Raw genomic sequence first — 23,869 nt, 5'->3', positions numbered from 1 at the left:
ACAAGGAACATTTTAATCACTACAAGTTTTTATGTACAAGGATTGAAAGAAAATTTTAAATTTGTACAACTAAAATAATCTACAAGTTTTTCATCAATTTTTATAGAATATTGCATTTTTTAATGTTAATTGTAATTGAATATGCATGCCGAAAATGTAAATTTAAGAAATCGCAGCTGAGGTCATTGTTTCTTGGTCATCTTGTTAATGTAGGTAAATATAAAATAAAATGCTAAAAATCAACACTATTGCATTAACAAAGGAAAAATACTATACACAAATGTTACAAAAATGGACATAAAACGTCATTATTTAAATTAATCAATATTCATCTATTAGATCTGAAGTACATTAAATTATTATAACATAATGTATTAAAATATTTTTACTGTATAATATAACACCAACTTTGATTTGTTAAATTTGAAGCCTCAACTTTTTAAGTACATCAAGTATCATCTAAAATAGTCTTGATATTTCAACAGATCTATAATAATTTTTAAATAAAAATTTTATAATAAATATTTTTCCAAAATTTTTCCAAAGGTATATAAAAAATATATAAATGAAATTAAAAAAATGTAGGAAAATGATACAGAAAACAAAATATCTTGTTCAAGAGCACTGAAACATCTCTCAAATTTTATTTGTTGCACTATAGATATAGAAAAAAATTAAATAAAAGATGAGATGCAGACACATACTTTTGTTATAAGCTGATCAATATGCAATTAATGCTTATACAAAACCCTCGTATTAACAAAACAGTTATAACACTATAAATAAACCACTAAAAAAAAAAGAAAGCCCATAATGACAAGATTTCATAAAGCTGACTAATTATTACTAAACAAGAGAAACTGATATATTGTAAATAGTTACAAAAATAATAGCCGTGATATTTTTTTAATGCACCACATACCTAGTGCAAGGTAAATTCTGCTCCATTCTTTCTCAAACATAATGAATAAAGGGGATACAATCACAATTCATTCTTGAATGCTCCCACGATGATAGTGATATAAAATCCAATAAAAAGTCTGTATTATGCACAATCATCTATAGTAAATCGAGGTCATTCATCCATGGCAACACATTTAAATAAAATGGGATGTTTGGAGAGTTCTAGTTTTCATTTTTAATCACTGCAAGTTCTCACTAAACAAGAAATAATATCTTTGAATGAATGTCTTTAATCTTTTCTTGCACTTTTATCATTATGGCAGCAGAGTTCTCTGGAAAATGTTTGTTCACTGGTATATACAAAAGCAGTAGAACTCAATCTATTTTAACGGTGGAATAGATTTTTCGGACAAATATGCTTGTTCCAACATACCCAAAAGTCCCTAAATGAAAGGAATAATATTTTGTAAAATTTAAATATTATAGATACAGTTCAGTTTAAATACATATTTGCAATCATCACAGATACTTTTAAAGGGAAAAAAAAAATGTCTTGAAAAGATACATAAATAAATTCAAAGATCTTGAAATTATTAGTTTTTCAAATAAGCCTATTTAATAACAAAAATTCAAAAGAAATTAAATAGATTGAAAAATTATTAATAGTCTAAGGATGTACATTACACAATTACTGCACCTATTAAAAATATCCTAAAAGCAAATTATTAATATTTATCAGCAAAATTTTACATATAGAAACAAAATTCTATAAATTTATATAACTATTTTACTTATACAACTGGCTAACCTTACCAATGCAGAAAAATATTAATGCACTATTTATATTAGTTAATTTGAATAGAATTTTTCCACTAATGGCATAAAAATTATGATCTACAGATAATGATATTCCAATCTATTGATTGAGAATATCAATTATTAAATTAAAAATCATCAATGACAATCAAAGAAAATACAATTTCATAAGAACTTTATTGGTATCCATATAAAATATCTGATTGCATATCATGATGAAATAATATTTTTGTATCACACGCTATAAATCATGTCCTTAAAGAAGAAATTTGTAAAGAGAATACTGCAAATTTTTCTTCTTATATACAACAGGAGCATCAAAATTGTTTTCTTGGAACAATCTTTTCTTAGATTTGTTCCTTATACAGAACTGCCATTGTAAAACAAATATCACACCTGATAAAGCATCACATATTCCAGAAAGAAAGTAAAGAACAGAAAAGCTTAAAAATCATTTAAATGCTTATCAGTAAAATAAACAATTACTCCTTACCACATAAAATTCCAAGTGCTGCACTGAATAATGCCATGTAGCCAAAATAAAATGCAGTTTGGAACAAGCCATACATCCTGAAAAAATAAGTTAAGAAATAAGTAATGAAAAAATGAAGTAATAATGAAGTAATGAAAAAATAAGTAAGTTTTACCAACCAGAATTAAGTAAAATAATAAAAATAAATAAAGAAAGAAAAGAAAAGAAAGAAAAAATATTTATATATTGAAGTAAATATATAGTTATATATTGAAGTAAATATATTGATAAAACTTTTTATATAAACTTACTTAGTCTTAAAGAAATAGTAGTAGAATGAATACATATATACATAACCAGCAGTTGATGCACCAGACAAGAAACTAGTCCATTGCCTTAAAAGAAAAATACAGCTAAATTATTTAGGAATGTTTGCCATAATAAATTGTAAAAGAATACTTTGCTTATCTATGTCTTAATCTTAAACCTTTAAATTAAAGGGAAAAAAATAATTCAGAATTTTGTAATCAACAATATAAATTAAGGAATTTACATTTAATATTAAAAAAATCATTAATTAATTAAAGTACAATTTATAGTTACAATTATATATAAACATAGCAATTATAAAATATAAAAATTATATTTAATCAATTATTAAAATAAAGGAAAAAGCTGATAATTTTTGAATTACTTTATAGTTTATTACAAAACAAATTTAAAATTCATTACACAAAACAATGCTGTAGTAATTGAGGAAAGAAATCATGCTATGTAAATACATAAATATTATCATTAATAATTCTATGCATTAAATGATTTTAATTTGGACTTTTAATAAAAAATAAAAATTAAATTACCATCTATAATCTTCTGCATTCAACAGGAAATAAGTGCACACAATAGTGACACAGATAGTGACAATAGCCAAGATAATAAATACTAGAAGCATGAAGCCATATACATAGTAAATTTTGTATGCCCAAAATGAAGTGAAGATGAAATACCTATTAAAAAGATAGGGTGAAGAAAGTAAATAAATAAAATTGAATATATATTCTTTTATAATTATTTGCATATTTCATGAAGCATTTTCTTCAAAATAAAAATTACAAACATTAAGTCTTGTTTGGATATACTGCACCAAACTATAATTAACTATTAATAATTCTTAAATTTGCAAAATAAAAATAAGCATCAAGATAAGATCAACTGAAAAATGCATTATACATCTAAGGAGAAGAGATTTATAGGGAAAATATTAATATTAATTTTTTTTTAAATGTGAAAATTTCAAAATAAAATCAATTACAGACATCTTAAGTGATATAATAAAGTATTACTAGGATAATTGATTCAATAACACTACAAATGGGTGGGAAAGAAGGGATGGAGTATTTAACCTGAAATATTCTTATGCATATGTTCCCATTAATAGAAAGTGGGGGGGGGGATTCTAAATTGGTTAACTTTTTTTTTTTCTAGAAAATAATTTATTTAGAAGTATTTTCTCACATAGCAGCTTATCATATTATTTAGAACTACAGATGATTTCCTTTCCTGTCAGAATGAAATGAATGTATTCCATTGTACAAAATCCCCCCCCCCAAAAAAAAGTACATTGTAAGTACAATTTATCTTATTTGCAGAATAAGTATTCCAGTTGAGTTACTTGAGAATTATTAGAGATAAATTTCATAATTCTGAACTATGGTCAGAAAAGAAAAAAGAGCACTCCACTTAGCTAACTTTCCCCTTGCTCTAACATGTAAGCATTGGATTTCAAATTTGACATGTAACTTTCGTTATATACGATGGAATTTTCGAGGTTAAATTTTCGATTCTTAAAAACAAGGGTGTAAAAACTGAAAAAATAATCAAACTAAGTTTTCAAAGATTATAATATATGTCAGAAAAATTACTCTCAAATTTAATACACTTTTATATTTAACTTGATTTCTTTCAGATTTATAAAAATGGAATTTTGTAACCGATTCCATTCATTTCAATAATTTTTATAGATAATCAGTATAGATATGTGTTCCTAAAGAAAAGGTAATATTTTAATAATTCAGAATGTAATTATTTCATTTTCTTGCTTTTGATTCAATGTAAAAGGTACTATCTGATAGTGGATTTCAGGAAAACTGACTATGAGATTTAAAAATGAATTATAAAATATTTAAATGTCCCCGAAGTATAATTTTTTAATCAAAAATCTATAACCAAAGCTAATTTTATAAGAATAAGAGGTACTAAAAACAATACAAGAAAATTAAAATATAAATGCCTTAAAATTCCAGTAAAGAAAATTTTTACATATGACTTTATAATTTTTTTACTTTGATTCCCAGATTCTTGACAAATAATTATCTGCATTATGCTATATACATAAAATCAAATTTAAAAATTTTACTCATATTATTCAAATTAAGAATTTTCGATGATCTTTTATGACACTATGTTTAAAATATCAAATTCTAATGTTAAGTAATATTCATTTAAATAAAAAGAAATAAAACTTACATTTCAATAAATATAGAGCCAAATGGTAGAATTCCACCCAGACAAATGATGACACCTGGTTCCATAAACCATTTTTTCTCTGGAATAGGTCGCGGCACAGCATTAATTCGACATGGATAATTTGGTTGACCAGACAGATTTCGGCCCAGAACAGTGCCAACAAGAGTCAATGGTAAAATGACAAAAAGGCAGATACATGTTACAGCAACCTAAAAAAAAAAAAAAAAAAAATCAAAATTTTAAAATATATATTAGGAACTGAAATTAATAGATTTATAATATATATAAGGGTTAATAATATTATATGGACCATTTTTTGAATAACAATGAAATTCTACATAATGAGCAATAAACAATAAAAACTGATGTACTAAATAACGTTTAGTAAAGAATTTTTTTAAATCTAAACAATGCTCAATATGCAAAGAAATTTTTTTTTAATGTATAGATGAGATATTGTGAACCATTTGAGATACCATAAATATACACATTTTGGGAAATAAAATTACATATTCGGGCAAGAAATTTTTGTTAAAAAGTTATATATTTTTTCTTTTGGATACAGACTTTCACAATAATGAAAGCATACAGAAATCTCTTCTACAAGAAAGAGCATGTATAAAATACTAGGGTTTTTTGTTTGTTTGTTTTTTGCCTATTGATTTTTATTGAAATTTCTTATAATTTTAACATAAAAAAAATCAGTAAGCTTCTTTCTAGAAACATGGGTAAAAAAACAATTATCTTAAAGTCCCTCACCATATTAAAGTTAGTATACATAAAATTCTTGCAAGTTAGAAAATGTCAAATATGTACTAAATAGCACAAATCTGAAGCCCTTCCCATCTTATAAGAGATATAATAATAAATGAAAACAAATTTATTTGATCCATGAATAATATTGATATATTTGTGACAAATGGGCAAGTTTACAAAATAACTGTCAAGTTGTAAGCAAGAATGATAATGAATCTACATTTTTGCAACTTAAAGTAAGAATACTGAAATATACAGCAAGAGCTCGACTTCAATCAAAACATTTATTAAAGTCAGTATACATGAAATTCTTGCAGACGGCAGAAAATATCAAATATATATAAAATAGTACAAATTTCAGAGCTCTTCTTATCCTATAAGATAAAATAATAAATGAAAATATAAATTTATTTGATCCATGATTAATACAGATCTATTTGTGATAAACAAATGAGTTAGTACTAAATAACTGTCAAGTTGAAAAAATGATGATGTTTCAACATTCTTGCAACTTATATATATATATATATATATATATATATATATATATATATATATATATATATATATATATATATATATATATATATATATATATATATATATATATATATATATATATATATATATATATATATATTAAACTTTAAAAGACAAGAATAAAAAAAAAACTTTCTCACCATGGTACCAAAAGGTATAGCTCTCGAAGCATGATAGTAAATAGCAATGAAATTTATGAGAAATGCAGTTCCACAGACAAGGGAGGGAAGAAGGAATGCACTCATGACCATCTGTCTGATCCATCTTTTCCCTAATTTTTAAATATAATTTCAGTTTTTAAATTATATACCTTAAATGAAATTTTTATTATTATATTTCAGATGAATTTTTTATCTATTAGGATTTAACAACTCAATACATATAAAAAAATAAGTTAAAACCAGTTATTTTTATAAAATACTTGGACCATGGACTTATTTTTAATTCAACATCTATGTATTTAATATCTTTTTTTTTAATTATACACTAAAAGCAACATTGAAGTTGTAGCTATTAATTTTATTTTTATAATTTTTGTAACTATTGAATTTGCTCTTTTAAAAATTAAATTATATTCGATAAAAAAAAAAAAGTAACTGTTGAGAGATGAGATCCATCTAGGGATTGCGTATACCGGTATACCGAATACCGGTATTTTGAGCCATTTGTACAATTTTGTAATACCGGTATTCACAAGTTTATATACCGGTTTTTCGGTATTTACTATAAATTTTTAAAATTTCTCCACTATATGTTCAGGTATCACGAACATAGCAAAATAGTATGCGTTTTTATTTTTATGTCTCCATAACGGGCGAAATTAAGTAGCTAATTAACGGCTTAATTAATTGCTTAAATCTAAATTAGCGAAACGTGGATTATCCCTGAAAGAAAATATTGTATCCTTAACGACTGATGGAGCAACAATTATGAAAAAAGTTGGAAAGTGATTGGTGCAAATCAGCAGTTGTGTTATGCACATGGAATTCAATTAATAGTAATAGATGTATTATACCAACAAAATAAAGAATAGAAGAATCCAAATGCTGTGGATATAGAAATTTCGGATTCCAACTTTGAAAAGAGTAAGAGTGAGAGTGATATTGACAATGAAGATAATGACAATGTAATTGTTGAAGAAGATATTGCTAATGAGGATGAAATATTAACCTATCAAGAATTGCTTCCTATAATTTATAAAGTTCGAAAAATAGTTAAGATATTTAAACGTTCCCCTATAAAAAGGATATTTTACTAAAATATATACTAACTGAAAATAAAACAGAATATATGTTAATATTAGATTCTAAAACACGTTGGAATAGTTTACTCCTAATGATGGAACGATTTTTGAAACTGAGAAGTCCAATCCAAGAAGTAATAATCGACTTAAACCTGTAAATTAATTGTTCAGATAGTGAATTTGACTTAATATCCAGAACTATATCAGATCTACTTCCAATAAAACTGACTATTGAGGCATTGTGTCGGAGAAATTCTAATTTATTAACAGCTAATGCAGCAATAAATTTCAGGTTGCAATCACTGAAAGAACAGCACACATCACTATCTTAAGAATTATATATTACATTGAAAAATCGCACACAAGAAAGGCATACCGAAATAGAAAATGTCTTACGGTATTTACATAATTATAATGATTTTAAAAATGAAAATGAAAAAGAAGAAAAGAAAAAAAACCAATTCAAATCTGATTAAGTTTAGAGTAAATTTTCTTAACATTTTTTACCCGCAACCCTATCCACATTCAGAAGAATTCGGTTCAATTATCGAAGATTATGATGTCACTACTGTCGATAGTGAAAAGGAATTGTCTCTTGAACAAAAATTAGAATTAGCGATGAATAAAAAAATTTCAACGAACCAAAATACAAAACAGAAATCAGCTATATCCAAAACCATCCGACAAGAAATCGATTTATTTGAAGATGAGGGATTTAGAGGTAAATACTTGGAAAAAGTATATTGCGCATTGCTAACAATACCACCAACTAGCGTAGATGAAGAAAGAGCGTTTTCGACAGCTGGTAATTTTTACACAATTACTTTTCAGGCTTAATGACAGTACAACTGATGCATTATGTTTTTTAAGATCACATTTTAAAAAGTTGTAATAGTACCCCGGACTGAATAGTGATATTTACACTTTTTTGTGATTTAAATAAATAAGATGTTTCTTTACTTTTTTGTGATTATATACTGTTATAATTTATAAGTTACAAATTATTTTTTGTGATATTTACTCTCACTAACAAAACTGGCAAATAAAACAAAGAAACACCTGTGTTTTCTTTCTTTTTCTAAAATTTCTAATACCGGTATTAAAACCGGTATCCCGGTATTAAGATTTAAAAAATACCGAATACCGGTATTGAACTTTTGGTCCGGTATTGCAATCCCTAAATCCATCAGTTGGTTCAGATTTAACATGGCATTGAATAAATTCATTTATGAAACAAAATATGAAAGAAGCTGAATAGAATATCATTCTTTTCTTTAAAAATGCGATTGTGCATTTTTTATTAGATAATGGTGGACATCTAAATACTATTATATCTTGCTGTCAAAACAAAGCATGTTTTTAAACATTACCATTAAACATCACTGGGAATTTTTACATATCTTACAAGTAGTAATAAGTTTCATTGAAGATGTGAAAAATTCTGAGTTAGTATCAGTTCTTCAGAATCATATGTTTTAGCATAATGAAAATTATTAAATTCATTCTTTTCAGCAAATTTTAAAAATTGTTATTATGCGATTTTTTTAAAAAAAAATTGCTAATTTAATATTAAAAAAAATAGCAACACTGTACAAATGACACAGCTTTTTTAAAAATGTGTCAAATAATTCGATAATATTCTTTAAAAGATTAGTCATAAAATATTTCATTTACACAAATTTTTATATATCAGGGGAAATAAAACCGTTTTTTCTAAAAGCCAAAATATAGCTTATTGAAATTTGCAAAAATATAAAAATTGCTCCAAAATTTTATAAAAATAAGTTTTAATTTATGTAATCATGAATTTTAATTATAACTTCAGCGAATATTTAAATTTAACAGTATCATAAATTACTAAAATTAAACCAAAGATGCTTTAAAAACGATTTTTCAAATTATAAATGAAATGTTTATGATAAATAATTTAATATTACCACGTAACAAAATTAGCACTTACCACCCATTCTAGCAAACAGACTTCCACCAAAGTATCCATTAATCGGAGAAGTAATAGCATACACAAATATAGATGTGCTTAGAAGTGAGCCTCTCCTATAATAATCATGTTTCTTTTAAAAATTTCATTAATCACACAATTCATAAAAATATGAATTATATGCAGTTTTAACAAAACATATACCAATATTTACCCAAGTGTGACCTGCAACATTTGGAGAACTATTGATTTCTCCACATAAATGTTGCTGAATGTTATATCATTTTTATAATAAAATTTAGATATTTAGATTAGGTGGTATGAAGACATGGCTGTCTACTTTTCTACTTACTTTGTAACAGTCTACTTTTCTAGAATTGGTTTCCAAATTTTAAATTCTTAATTATTTCCAGCATAAAATATTTTTAAAACCAGAGCCAGAAATTGTTTATAGCCTTTTCTTATCATTCTTTTGTTATCCAAGTATTTAAGCAGAGAAAAGATATGGTTTTATTACACACTAATTGACATATAAAATTCCCCCCCCCTCAGATCAAATTCCTTTAGTTTTTAATGCAAAAATATTACAATATACAATATTCTTTTATTGCCTAAAATGTTATTTAATTCAAATCTGAAAATCAATTGAACCAGAAAATTTATAAAAACCAATAGCAACTAATTTTCTCCTTAAGTTATACATTTTAGTAATATTAGTACTGCAAATTTTGTTGACATACTAGAAAATTTGTATTTGCTTAAGTTTTACCAATGGACTGAAACTTGCTTTTAAGCCTAATTAAATCACTAAAACCAAGAAAAGCATTGCCAAAAGATATAGTTAAATGTAGTGAATTTTTCTTTAAAATATAGCTAAGTAGTTCAAAATGGTAAATTTTGGATAACTTCTAATTTACTGAATTCTAGTTTATTTTTGTACTTTAAAATTTTGAAGTCTTTCTCTGATCTTTCAATAATTATGCAAAATTTGGAACAGTTTTTTTAGGAACAGATATGGAACTGCGTACAGATATAGTCAAAATAAGTTTTACCTATTTTAAAATTAACTGAATTTTGATAACCAGTAAAAGATGAATATCTATTCCTTAGTATTCTCATAGAATTTAAATTTCATCTGCAACTTCTTATTTTGCTAAGCTGAATTTTTGGTAACCTTAATAAAAAAAACCCCAAAGAATTGAATGAAAATAAATGTGGATGTAGTCATTATTGTTTTTGACCCATGCCCTAAATTACTGAAAAATCCAAACTGTCTCCAACTTTTTTGGCATTTAATGTATAATACAGCTTGAAGATCTTAACACAGTCTACAAATTGCCAAGTAAATCAAGGTATGCAAGCTAAAAGCATTTTATGTATGATGTAGCGTAACTATTTAGTATAATCCGAAAAATGACACAAAAATCTGAGAGCCGTAAAAATTAAACAAGTACTAATGGGTATAGTTGCATGCAACCTGTTTCAACTATTTAAAAACAAATGATTAATGATTAGCAAACTCATCCATCCTCCATTAAAATTTGTTCAATATATTTTTATGTGATTTAAAAAAGGTATTTCATTTATTTTTACTTATTAATACAAAAATAATTGACAATTTTGTTTGCCATTGACTATTTTACAGCACTTTTAAGTTTTACATATGCTGCCTTGGAAAATCTAAGAACAGGAAACAATAAAAATGCTTCGAAAATGAATGAAATATATTAAAGAATTGCATGGAATATCTTATACAAGTTGTCTGTTAAGATTTTGTGGACTCAAAATGCACTGAAGAAGAAAAGAAACGTAGCTTGCAAAATTAAAGTTAGTAAAATTTTTATAATTAAACCAATTAAAATTTTTTGAATGAATACTTACTCTGTATACAATTCACCAAGAATAGAAAACATGATAACACACAGAATAACTACAGTTATTTGATACCCAGATCCAATAAGAGCAGTGAAAAGAGTTGGATGCACAGGAGGTCGGAAAACATCACCATGAACTTGTTTCCAGCCATATTCATCACCTAAATCTCTTTCCTGCAATAAATATCATATCAATAAAACTAAATATGATATCAACAAAATCCTCTAAACAATAATTTTTTTATAAAAGCAGTGGCTAAAACTATGCTGAACAATTAAAAATAATTTATCAGGGTAGAAATTAATAAATAATGTTTTCCCTTATCTCTAATATACAATCAATTAAATGAGGGATGAAAATGAAAATTGATTAGTTTTCTGTTTCAAAATTAAGTTAAAATATGTATTAATCCTCTTAATAATAATACAAACTCCACACTTATTATTTTAAATGTCAAGAAGATAAAAATACTAGCTAATATGGATAACTTAAAATTATCTGGTACTATCTGACCCTTAAATCTATTTATATTGCTATTGTTGCTTTTTAAACATTGTACTTCCTTATGACAATTTTAATAGAAGGTAGTTGCTATTTTTTTTTTTTTTTTTTTACTAATTTAAGACATGCAGAATTATCTAAAAGGAGTAGGGGTACAAAATTTCAGATACATGTATGTATCAAAGGGGGGGGGGGGGGGAAAGCCTTTGAAAAGTATATAATACTTTTCAACTCTAAAAATACTCAAAAAGTTGGTATAAAAATATACAAATGATAAAGTGATTCGAAATTTAGATCTTCAAAATATTAAAATCTAAGCTCTAGGAATATAATATTTGTACCTTGAAATAAAAAAGACAAGAAATATATATTTGAAAATACCATATCATCCATTTCTTCATCTTTACTGTATCTAGCATAGTCCTTTCGTAATGTTCGCATAAGAATCATACTGACAAGACCAACAAGAAAGATAACCATCATGAAAGAATTGAAGATAGAAAACCAATGAATCTATAAAGTTTAAAAAAAAAAAAAAATGAATGTTAATCAATATAAAATCAAAACTGGTATTTTGGGAGAAATTCGCACATAAATATGTTTGTTACCCTATGCTGAAAGAAGCTAGGATCCAAATACTTGTCAAATCTGTCTTCAAATTTTACACTAGAAGGTTTCCAGTTTACCTGTAATAAAAAGAAAAATGTTTTACATTTTAAATAAGAACTTGGTATAACTATTTTATAACAAAATTATCTTTTTTTTTTATACTTTTTTTTCTGACAAACTAATTGGTAATTTTGTTTATAAAATAGAAATCATAAATTTTAATGGTCATGTGACTCCAAAAAAAAAATCAAACTTCATTTCTTTTCACAGAAAGTAAGGGAGGATACATAGTTAAACCTAATATTAATTTGGTGTGTTTCATATTACAGCTCATTTCAATGAAATTAATATTTATTTATTCATCTCAATAAAAATTCTGCTAAAAAGTGGCAATTCTTTTTTTTTTTTTTAAGTGAATGGTTTATTTAAACCATAAATAAAAATTGAAATTTCTTTAAGCATCAGACATTATTATATACAGAAATAAAAAATATAATTTTTTATTTATTTGTGTATTTTTATTGTTTTACGGTTATAAATAAGCAGTCATAAATAGATTTATAAAACAGAAATTTTTATAATTTTTCCATTCATAAGTATATTTTATCAACAAAAATATTTCCAAATCCCATGTATATTAACAAAGTAACATTTTTCCCCCCCGAACCGCATGTAATATAATTATTAGAAAAACAAATAAATGAATAAAACATTCATTAATAATATGCACACACACACAAAAGAAAAAGAACTAAACATATTTATTTATAAACTATCAGTAAAACGCTTGAAAACCAAAATAGTTTCTTGCATTGATTCTGTTTATTGATATTGAAAAATCTGACATAAGCACTCAATGTCAATGTTTTGTTTAGAATCACAAAACATGCATATATTCATTTCTGCACTTACTTTAATTTTTCTTTTTGTGAATTTAAAGTATTTAGAAACACTTTAAATCATATTACCTCATATGTGAATGTAATCTTTTTTCCTTTCTCCAGCTTAACTTTTGCTTCACTTGTAAGATTGACATCAACTATCTGGTCAGCATTATAACCAATATCAAATTTCTTATGTGTCCACAAATAGTAACTATTTTCAGATTCTTCATATTCACCAACAATTCCTTTGAAAAAATTTATAAAATTAATGCTATAGAATTAATTACATGATAGCATCAACAATTTTGTTTCATGAGATATATCATGAAAGTAAAAACATTAAAAATATTTTTAATTTTTAAGTTAACATTTAAAAAAACTGAAAAAGTTTTAACTTTACAATAAAATAAGCACTTATAAATAACATCAATTAAATGTATTTCACCTATATACAGAAGATTTCTGATTATCAATAGAAATGAGTAATGCAGTAACCACAGATAAACAAATTCTACAGATTATCACAAAATTAGCAAATAAATAAATAAATAAGTAAGAATACTTTTGAAAAAAAAAATTATGATTTTGTAAAAAAAGTAGATAATTGCACTTACAAAGCTACTGGTTTATTTTTTAAATTTTTTTTTTTTATATTATAACTCTTTTTACTTGCGACTGAAAATTTTTTTTAATACTATTTTAAAATTAACAATTGTGGTTAATTGAGAATTTATTTCAGAAACAAAACCAAAAACTAATTTTTTTTTAAAGAGAATTAATAAAATATATAAATCAATATAAATATAACATTAGCTTATTAAATTAAAGAAATATAAAACCATTAAAATGCACAGAGAAAAACTAAAATATCATTAAAATAATGACATGATAGAAATACATTTTCACATACCCCAAACAGGCAAGTCATCCAAATACATCTGATACCAGTAATGATTTTTGACTGCATAAATGAAGGCTTGAAGTTTTTCTTCATTGAGTTCAACATCACAATAAGGGTTTTTTGGTGAATTCGCTTTAAAGACACACAAAATACAATCAGATAATTTCTTAATTATATACAACCACTCATTATTTATAAATCTATTCATAAATTACAAAAATTATATAGGAAAAATAATTCCCATTCAACATTACCAATTTAATATTTAGAATTACAAATTCAGCTTGTTCAAAAAAAAAAAAAAAAAAAAAAAAATCTGATGCAATTTAAAAGATTGCAAAGATCAAGAGACATAAGACAAAAGAAAACATTTGGCTTTTACGGATTAAATTTACCAAATAAAAAATGATTTTCCAATTGTCTATGATAATTTTTCAGATAGGCATGCAGTGTATAAAAACCTTATAGTTATTTTAACTGTACAAGCAAACAAAGCATGTATGTATAAAGCTGATTTTCACAAAATATATTTAAAATATTTATTATAATTAACATTTTAATGTAAGCTCAATATTTTATTTATTATTTATTTTTAGAGCTCTGGCATATAGTGTAAAAAACAAATTAACAAATCGGAATAAAAAGAGTTGAGTGCTATTTTTTTTTTTTTTTCAAATCTTTCTGAAAATAATTTTTTATTATTTAAAATTTGATGACTCAAAACCAAATAACTTTACATTTAACAAAGGCTGATGGTTAAAAAATACAATAAACGAATAATGTCACTTCTATCAAATCAGGCTCTATATTAAAACAATTTAAGACAAATATAAAAATGTGCTAGCAGTTCAATTTCAAAATAGAGATCTAAATAAGTTCATTAAAACTTAACTTATAAATATAATCATGATATAATTAAATAAAAGATTTAAACAAAAAGATTTGAAAAATTTATAATCCTTTGAATTGCATACATAATATTATAATCTGTTTATTTTATATTTAAGAATAAAAGTAAAGATTCGTTACTTTAAAAAAAGGGGGAGGGTGAAAAAATTACTCATAATTTATTAAGATAATCTCTTTAACCAAGCCTATAATCAAAGAATGCCTTCTATTCTGATTAAAATAGAAACGAAAACAACTCTGGTTATGCAAAATTTACAATTTTCTGCAGTTTTTCCTTCCCTGTTTATATCCTTTATATACTGTATTACTCCAAAATTGTGCAATTTAAATATTATACATGTCAAAAGCTAGGGGTATAACAATATGGATCATTCAGAGCAATTGATCTAGAATTATCTGTTACACAATTAATATTAATTTTGGATGAATTATATATATGGAATTAATCTGTTATCATAATATTAAAGTACAAAAAAAATATTAAGAATGAAACAGAATGCAATATTGTTTTTTAAAAGCAAAAGACAAGTTTATAGGTTTTATACATTCAAGTTAAAAATTGCTTCTTTGAATCAATCTAAAAAAATAATGTATTCATTTTTATTCCTATTAAAATATATTATACATTTATATAATTTCTATAATTTTATTTTTCCTTCAAATAAACAATTAAATGGTACAATGGGAAATAATAGAAACTGATAAAAATTAAACAAAAATACCATTAATTTGATTTTGAAAAGAATAATTTTACCTTTGAAGTGGATTTCAAATCCACTGATTTCTAGTTCAACTCCTAACAAAGCTTCCCCCAACGTTTCATGATAATGGTCAATACTTTTTTTAGGTCCAGTACAAAACGGCAAAGAAAAATAAGCATAAGTTTCTTGCCGATTATGATAAGGCCCCACAGTATTCATCCATAGAACTACCTCTTCATTTGTCTCATACTGAAAGAAAAAAAAAGGTTAAAATACATAATTACAATAATTAGTATATAAAAATCAATATATTTTTTTTAAACTAACAACTTCAGAAAAAAAAAGTATAAAAAAATGAAAATGTGTCCTAAGTGTCATACTAATGTGTTAATGAAAAGTGTTATGAAAATATGTCATACAAAATTAAATAAAATGCTGACTATTTCATTAATTCATTAAATTAATAAAATAGGTAATCTTAAGATATTTTCAAATTATATAGTAATTTTTAGATTACAAATAATTGAGTTCTCTAAAGCATTTTTTGCAAAGAAATAAGAAAGTGTTCCTCTCCTTTAAGTCAGAAAGATAAGATCTATGGTTCAATTTAACCAGTTGTTCGTCATACATTTTTATAACCATATATATTACAATATCTATGGACCAGTATTAGTTCTATGATACTACCATTTACAAGCATGATTTAAAACTCAACAATGCACCACAAAAAAAAAAAAATTGTTAGTGGCTTCATGACACATTATATAAAAACTATGAATACAAAAGAGAAATGAACATTATGTGTAAGGGCAGGGGGGGGGAGGGAGATTATGAAATCAACTGACATAAAACAGAACTTGGCCAAAACTAAAATTTTGGAACAAAGAATTTCTTAATGAAAAAGTTGTTAAATTGAAAAATAATAATAATTGTATAGGCCCTGTAGTCATTCGATAACACAAATTCTTACCCACAGTAAATATGCACAGAACACTATTAATAAAATTTCATGAAATAGAATAGGAATGCCCAATGATTTAACATTACCTAATATTTGTGATCTTTTGAAATTGACCTGTATTCATTTATCAGTAATGCCTCAAAGAAAAGATATAAATAGACTTGTATGTGAAATTGTCCTTTTGACAGTGCACAAATATGGTTTCAATAAAATTTAAATATGGTTGTCTGAAAGGGAAGTGTCTGCTCTGGACTTAAAAACTTTTAAATACACCATGATTGAATTATTTAAATAAATATCTATCTTCTCAAATATAACCAAATGTGTAAAAGGAAACAATCAAATAGTTAATGTATAATATTTTGGATTATGACAATCGTAAAAATGCATTTTACGCACAATTTTCTTCCTAATTTTCTTTGTTATGTCCAAATTCTGAATTCAGCTCACCAAAAATTTTGGAGCAACAACATCCATATTAATAAAAGTAATTATAACAAGATGTATAGCTGCTCCTACACAATTTATTAATTTAAAGAAGTTGAAGACTTGTACAAAAAAAAGAAGTTCTAAGCAAGATTCAGCTAATATATCTAATAAGAGTCAAAAGATTAATTACATTTTAAAACATTTCATGACATTTAAATTGAAGACCCATGAATATAATACAGAACAAACAGTTTGCTTTTGAAAATACAAAATTTTTAATGGTATTTAAAAAAAATAGTTCTAAATTTAAATTTTACTGATGACAATGATTAGTACTTACGTTTAAAGAGAAAAGAAATATTTTATTTAAAATTTCTTATCCTTATATTTAAATAAACCAAAGCAAAAAAATCATAAAATGCAGAGAATTATTTGGAAATCAAATTTTTAAAAAAATAATATGAAAAAACATGTAGCTTATAATACAAAGTGAAACATGTTAGCTTATAATACAATAAAGAAATCATCATGAAATATTTTAATATTAAACCAATATGTCACATTTTGTATGTCTTTAGTATCATTAATTTTTTTTAAAAAAAAAACTTACATTTTTGAGAAGAAAAAAAAGTTATTTTAAGCATAAACAGCAAAATTCTATGTTTTCCTCTCTAAAATTTGATCAAGATTTAATAACTGGTATCTCAAATGAAATCATGATTGCATTAATTACTTTTAAAATAGAACCAAAACAAATATCAGCAATAAAAAAGAGACTTCAAATTCTTACTCCACTGAAATTTTCATTTAAAGTACAAATGAACAAGATCTTGATTATCTTTATATGCATATAATGTAAACATGCAACTAACCAAATTAGCAAAAGACGTTGAACAAAATTTGGTAGTTTTATGGCAAGACACTGAGTAGTACTGAATATTTTAAGCAACACAAATGCAAAGACTATGCTCATTGATATTCTTGACATTATCAAATTGTCTGGCATAATTTTGTTTCATAGGACCACAGCTCCACAGAGATTTGTTGTAAAGTTTGGCAAGGTTAATGGAAGAACATGTTAGTATGAATTAGATATGATTTTAAAAAAAAGAAAGAAAGAAAAGCTGGATTCTCTAGATGATAATTCCAAAAATATGATTATGGCTATTCGTTAAGCATAGGTAATAATGCTTATCAGAGGTAATTAATGGCTAATTATAAGAATAACCTGAAACACAAGATGCGATTTAAAAAACTGCACCGGTAGAACTATTAATTTCTATACCTCCTCATTTAAATAAATTTATTCATTACATATATTCTTATACTAAATGACAAAAAAGGTGATAACAATAAGGTAATAAGGGAAAACAAATTAGAGCCAAACAACATTTCATGGTACAACAGTTGCTGCAATCCATATATAAACTATGTTATATATAAACTATTATAGAAGCATGTTCTGTTCAGTGCACTATATATCTGTTTAATTTTCTGTGAATTTCTATAAAGTTTGAATTTAAAATTGAAGCAGAAATTATTAAACTTCAATTAATACAAAAACTTTTTAATGAAACAAAAGATTTTTTTTTATTTTTTAAATAATATGAGTATGGAAAACAGAATTGTTCAGCACTGATGTTTCATGTGTCTAATAGAATATATTTTTATACTTTATACAATTCTTCAAAAACTAATTTAATAAGAATTTCTGTCACTTATAAAATTCAGTTTTTAGTTTCACTTTCAAAAGGATTTCAATGACATAAATAGCATTTAATTTTGTTTCAATCAATAAATACAATTCTGAAAAAATTATAAAGTCTTAATTTTATACAGTACTTTTGTTTTCAGGAATATTCAGTGAAATATTCTAGACGCATCTATTTTTAAATTAGAAAAAAAAAGGTTTCTGCCATCTGCAGCCAAATATGGCCAAGTTATGAAATATCATTATTAAGGACAATTAAAAATTTTAAGCTAATTAATCTTGGTGAAATTTTGTGAACTGATTGGCATATCTTCTTTGAGATGATCAATGAAGTTGTCTAAAATCATGCATTTTTATAAGATAGTTGTATTCAAATTTTCATAGCTCGCTCATTTTAATCACAAAAGAGTGGACAGTTCTTTTTATTTAAAATGTTAATTTCGCAAGATTATTTTACTAAATATAATTCATAGGACAATAATCTTTATTAAAGTATAAAAATCATATTTCATCAAAATATTTATTGACAAACTGAATAAAATAGTAGTCCTTACTTCATTTAGAACATTTTTCCAATCAAATGTACTTGCCTATCTGTTTAGAAATTAGGTATTGGGAACTGGTTACAGTAAACAATCTGCATATATATAAATCCTGTTTTTCTTAAACATACAGGATTATTTAATTAGAAATATACATATTTTAGAAATTCAAACTTTAGTTGGCAATAAACCACCAAATATGACAACCTTCTGCATTATTTTCTAATAATCCTAAAAGAAAAAAAATTGATGTCTCAAAAGCGATAAATCGCCAATTTGTTACCTACGCATTTAGAGCTTTCAAAAACCTCAAACCAAAACAACATCATGTCCTCACATGATAATAAATAATTTATATGTTAAAAAACTGATATATTTGAAAATATAATCTTTTGAATTTTAAGATGATGCAAAAATTATATTCTCGAATGTTATTGCAGAAAATACCAAAATTTCACTTCATTTTTAATTAATAAAAATCTCAAAAAAAAAAAAAAAAAATTATGCAAGGTGCACATTTCCACTTTTCAAAGTAAATATGTAATGGTAGGTCTGGGTCAAATGGTCTGGCCTATCGAGTGCAGCACATACACATTTACTTATTATTCTTTATTTTAGTGACCAGTTAGTTTGCTGGAGATGTTGGTTATCTTTAAGTTAAATCATTTAGGTATAACTTAGCATTTGTGATACTGTGAAATTACCACATTAAAAATGTGTTATTTTTGCTTTGTATATGCCTTGTTCATTGTGTGCATGAAACTTTTTAATGCAAATCAATCCCATGGAATCATGATACTATTAAACGTGTAAATATACAATTAATCTATTTTATAAATTTCGTGGTATTATAACTTTGATTATTCATACGTCACATAAGCTATAGTTATTAAACAGAATGTTTTTTCCTTAGCTTTCAACAATGGAAGAAAATTGTATGATCAGATAACAACAATGAAAGTAGTTAGAATTTCAGAACAACAATGTAATATATGTGGTGTATGGAGCATCATCCTGACGGCGCTAGCATCATCACTTAACAGCCAATAAGAAGCTATCCGATTCCTGCTATTAAAACTGTATTCAGTAATGTAATAGTGTTCATCGATGTAAAGCAGCCCAGCCGTTCGCCCAGTTCATTAAATTCGTATGCGATTCTTGTAATACGAGCCATCTCTAAGCATTCATCTCAACTGGACTTTCTCCTAGGGCCTGTGAGAGATATTTGATTTGATATATAATCCGGTTAGTAGAGGCCTGTTTTTCGAGCCAGAGTTAACATGTAACTACATATATACATGAAAACTAAGCAAAAAAATATTTTTTAAAAATTATCAAAATTCAGCAAAAATTCATATGACTATTAAATTGATATAATTTTAAAAAGATAATAAAATAGATAATAATTTTAAATAGATAATAAAAAGATAATTTTTTTTAATTTTGAAATGGTATGACATTTATTTTTGTGTAATAATATATTCCAAAGTCATTGCAAAAAAATGCTAAAATGTTGCTTAGTTTTAATTAAAATTCTAATTAAATATTTTTTTAAAAAATCACTCTTGGGTACAAGTTTCCACCCTTCGAGATATATATGTATGCAAGCTTGGTAGTTGCAGGTCAAAGTCTGGCTTGTAGAGCACTAACACACACATCTGTCTTATTACACATTATTAGTAAAGATATAGAAAATTTATTGCAGAAGTAAATGATATTATTCAGTAGTAATATAAATATTACCATCAATTGAACCTAAAATGGAACCATCACAAAGCAGATAATGATACATACTTAATCTATTAAAAAAAAATTTATTATTTCAATAAGAAATTTGATAAATTTCTTTGCAAGACATAATGGAACAAAAAACAAACAAACATATAAATGCTTAATGGTTATTTAGATATTTTGATGCTTGTCGATACTTATGACCCCCTGCAATAAAGTGGCAAAAATTTAAAACCATCAATTGAAATTATCTGCAATAAATCAACAGTAAATGAAACCAAAATGCAATATCCTGGCATCTTATCTAAAATGGAGCTTAGTATAATCTGAAAATTACCAAATAAACCAAAAGCTGAAAATATCAATAAGAATTTTTTTTTTTTTTTAAATTATGTGCCATGTATTTCTTTATACTTAGAAAAATGAATTTAAATATAATCTATAATACATTTGAATAATCTATACATAATCTATAATACTACAAATTTAATAAAAATATATTTAAAATGTCACCAAAATTTCTAAAAAAAATAGTTTATTGTTTTTAGGTCATCTAAAATAAAAAATAAAATTTTTTTTAATTAATTGAAGTGTTAATTAATGTTTGGTTATTTGGTTTCATATAAAATAGAAAACACTATTTGTAACAAATAATAGTAATAATATTTCTTGAATAAAAATACAATTCTTCATTGTTTAAAATATAAAAAGTATATCACTTAATATATTTACAAAGACTTTCTGCAATCATATTGCTTTGTCAGATAACATATTTTGATTAAAGAGCAATAACTGCAAAAAAAGTTTTATACTTTTTAGTACTAAAAATTCAGTGTAACTTATAAAATGTACCATTGCAATAAATTTAATTACATTTCTTTAAAAAAAAAAAAAAAAAAAAACTTAAATTTTTTAAAAGGATAAGAAATTGTAAAAATTATATCCATTACAACAAATTATTTGGAAATATTTATCACCATTTGTGTTCTTTAAAAATAGATATATAGAACTATGAAAAAAATAATAAAAGCAAGCTGTTATTGCAAAAAAAAAAAAAAAAAAAAAAAAAAAAAAAAGAAAGAAAGAAAGAAAAACTCCAGATTTTAATACATTTATATCTTTAAATTAAAATTTTAATTCAAAGTATAAAATACTTTAAAGAAATTTTATGGCTCAATAACTAGTTTTTATTCATAGATTTTGTTAAAATATAATTCAAATTTATTTAAATTTTATTACTTTATTTGTCTAATAGCAAAATATTTTTGCCTTTTCAATTTTCTGTTGTTTTTTCAAAAATTAAAATTTTGGCTTTTTTTTTTTCCTTTGAACATTTTTAATTACTAATTGTTTCACTGATTACTTCATGTTTCCTATTTGTTGCTGACAAATGCAAATTGTTAATTAGGTGAACAAAATACAATATTTATTATTCTGCCAAATTAAGGTTAATAATAAAAATAAAATTGTTCAGTTTCATGAACTGAATAATTTTTATCATGAGTAGACATTATTAATAGTTGTTATTCAAAATGCTAACCTATTTTATGCCTTATCTCCCATATATTTACTGAAGAAAAGATATATGTAAACCAAACTAGTACGAAATGCGTTAGCATGTTAAAAAAATATAAGACAAAAAATTATTTTATTTTTAAAATCAAGGAAAGAAAAACTTTGCAGCTAAGAAATAGTACTAATTAAAATAATGGCATTTTCAATTAAAATACAGTCTTTTAAGCATTGAAGGAAATCTTCAGAAAAAAAAAGTCAAATCTTTCTAATGAAAATTTTAATCTAAAGAATTTCAAAACATGAATCATAACAATTAAGTAAAAGTTTTGTCTTTATAACTTTTTTTAAAATGTTACAATGCAGAGATGGCAAAGTGCAATTTTTCTTATAATGGAAATTTTCAACATGTATCATTGATACAGCAATAAATCAATTGACAGAACATTTCTAAAGTTCTCTGTTAATTTGACTATTTTAGAGTATAATATGGTATATTCACATTTTAAAAAATGCATTTTTTCAACTACACTCTTCTATTCTAATGCATATTCATTCATTTTTACAATAAAAGAATTAAACAATGAATAATCGAGCATTAGATTGTTGTAGCATATGAAACCTCATTATATGTCAGTTTGATAGATGTTCTTTCTGAATATTGGAAAAAAAATTAATACAAAATAAAAAAATTACCAAAACTTTTCAACTGTCATGATTATTTATGAACAAAATAATATAATCAATTATGGTAGAAACTAACATATTTAAAATATTAAAGTTAAATGCACGCCCCACATCCAAAATGTTTGCATTAATAATTTTAAAAAAAATTTATTCTTTGACCCGAATTCGGCATTTCTACATTACATTTGTGTTACAATAAACACACTATAAGAAGCGTTTATGATAAACACAAAAGATTTTACCTAAGTAAAGCATGCTCGGGTTATAAAAGAAAACTATTTATTTGCACAACAAATGAGAGATTCGGTTTTTTTCACGATCATAAATATGCAAACCTGAATGATTAGTTTCGTGTTTTTATGATCGAAGACATCGTCGATAAAAATTCAATGTTGCATTTCAAAAACCAATATAAGAAAACATTTAACAGTAAATATGGAATGAAGCAGAAACTGATGATAGGGACATTTGCTGAAATAAACTTACTTTATGAGTATGTTCATCACTAGATGTTAATGTAAAACAAAGCAGAAAAAGAAAGGCTATAGAGTACAGTGGGCTCATAATAAAATGTGATCTGTAATAATAAATAAAATTTTGTAATAAAAACTGTAATACTAATCTAGCCGGTATTAGTTGCGGTAAATGCTTTTCTCATAGCATTACTATTAGCGTTACGTTTCATCAACGTTACCCACTCTAGACAAATCGCAGTAGTACA

General features: G+C 24.7%; 1 protein-coding gene across 1 annotated transcript; it reads right to left on the bottom strand.

The window, feature by feature from the left end:
• Positions 1–609: 609 nt before the first annotated feature.
• LOC129972322 (transmembrane 9 superfamily member 3-like) lies at positions 610–23,869 on the bottom strand. The gene is made up of 14 exons (XM_056086418.1): positions 23,635–23,869; positions 15,629–15,824; positions 13,975–14,097; positions 13,149–13,309; positions 12,180–12,257; positions 11,953–12,084; positions 11,077–11,243; positions 9,217–9,311; positions 6,154–6,284; positions 4,718–4,926; positions 3,052–3,198; positions 2,503–2,586; positions 2,213–2,289; positions 610–1,346 (listed from the first exon to the last, which is right to left on the bottom strand). The coding sequence occupies exons 1-14, from the start codon at positions 23,710–23,712 to the stop codon at positions 1,279–1,281; spliced, it is 1,746 nt and encodes a 581-aa protein (XP_055942393.1). The 5' UTR covers positions 23,713–23,869; the 3' UTR covers positions 610–1,278.

Source organism: Argiope bruennichi, chromosome 6, assembly GCF_947563725.1.
Source record: "Argiope bruennichi chromosome 6, qqArgBrue1.1, whole genome shotgun sequence".
NCBI lineage: Eukaryota > Metazoa > Arthropoda > Arachnida > Araneae > Araneidae > Argiope > Argiope bruennichi.
This window is presented reverse-complemented; position numbering and strand designations above follow the sequence as displayed.

Coding starts and splice junctions, on each gene's coding strand:
- LOC129972322 (XM_056086418.1), bottom strand. CDS start 23,712: ATGAGCCCACTGTACTCTATAGCCTTTCTTTTTCTGCTTTGTTTTACA. Junction 12,085..12,179: donor CTAGCTTCTTTCAGCATAGG/GTAACAAACATA, acceptor TAAACTTTATAG/ATTCATTGGTTTTCTATCTT. Junction 2,290..2,502: donor TACTATTTCTTTAAGACTAA/GTAAGTTTATAT, acceptor TTATTTTTTCAG/GATGTATGGCTTGTTCCAAA.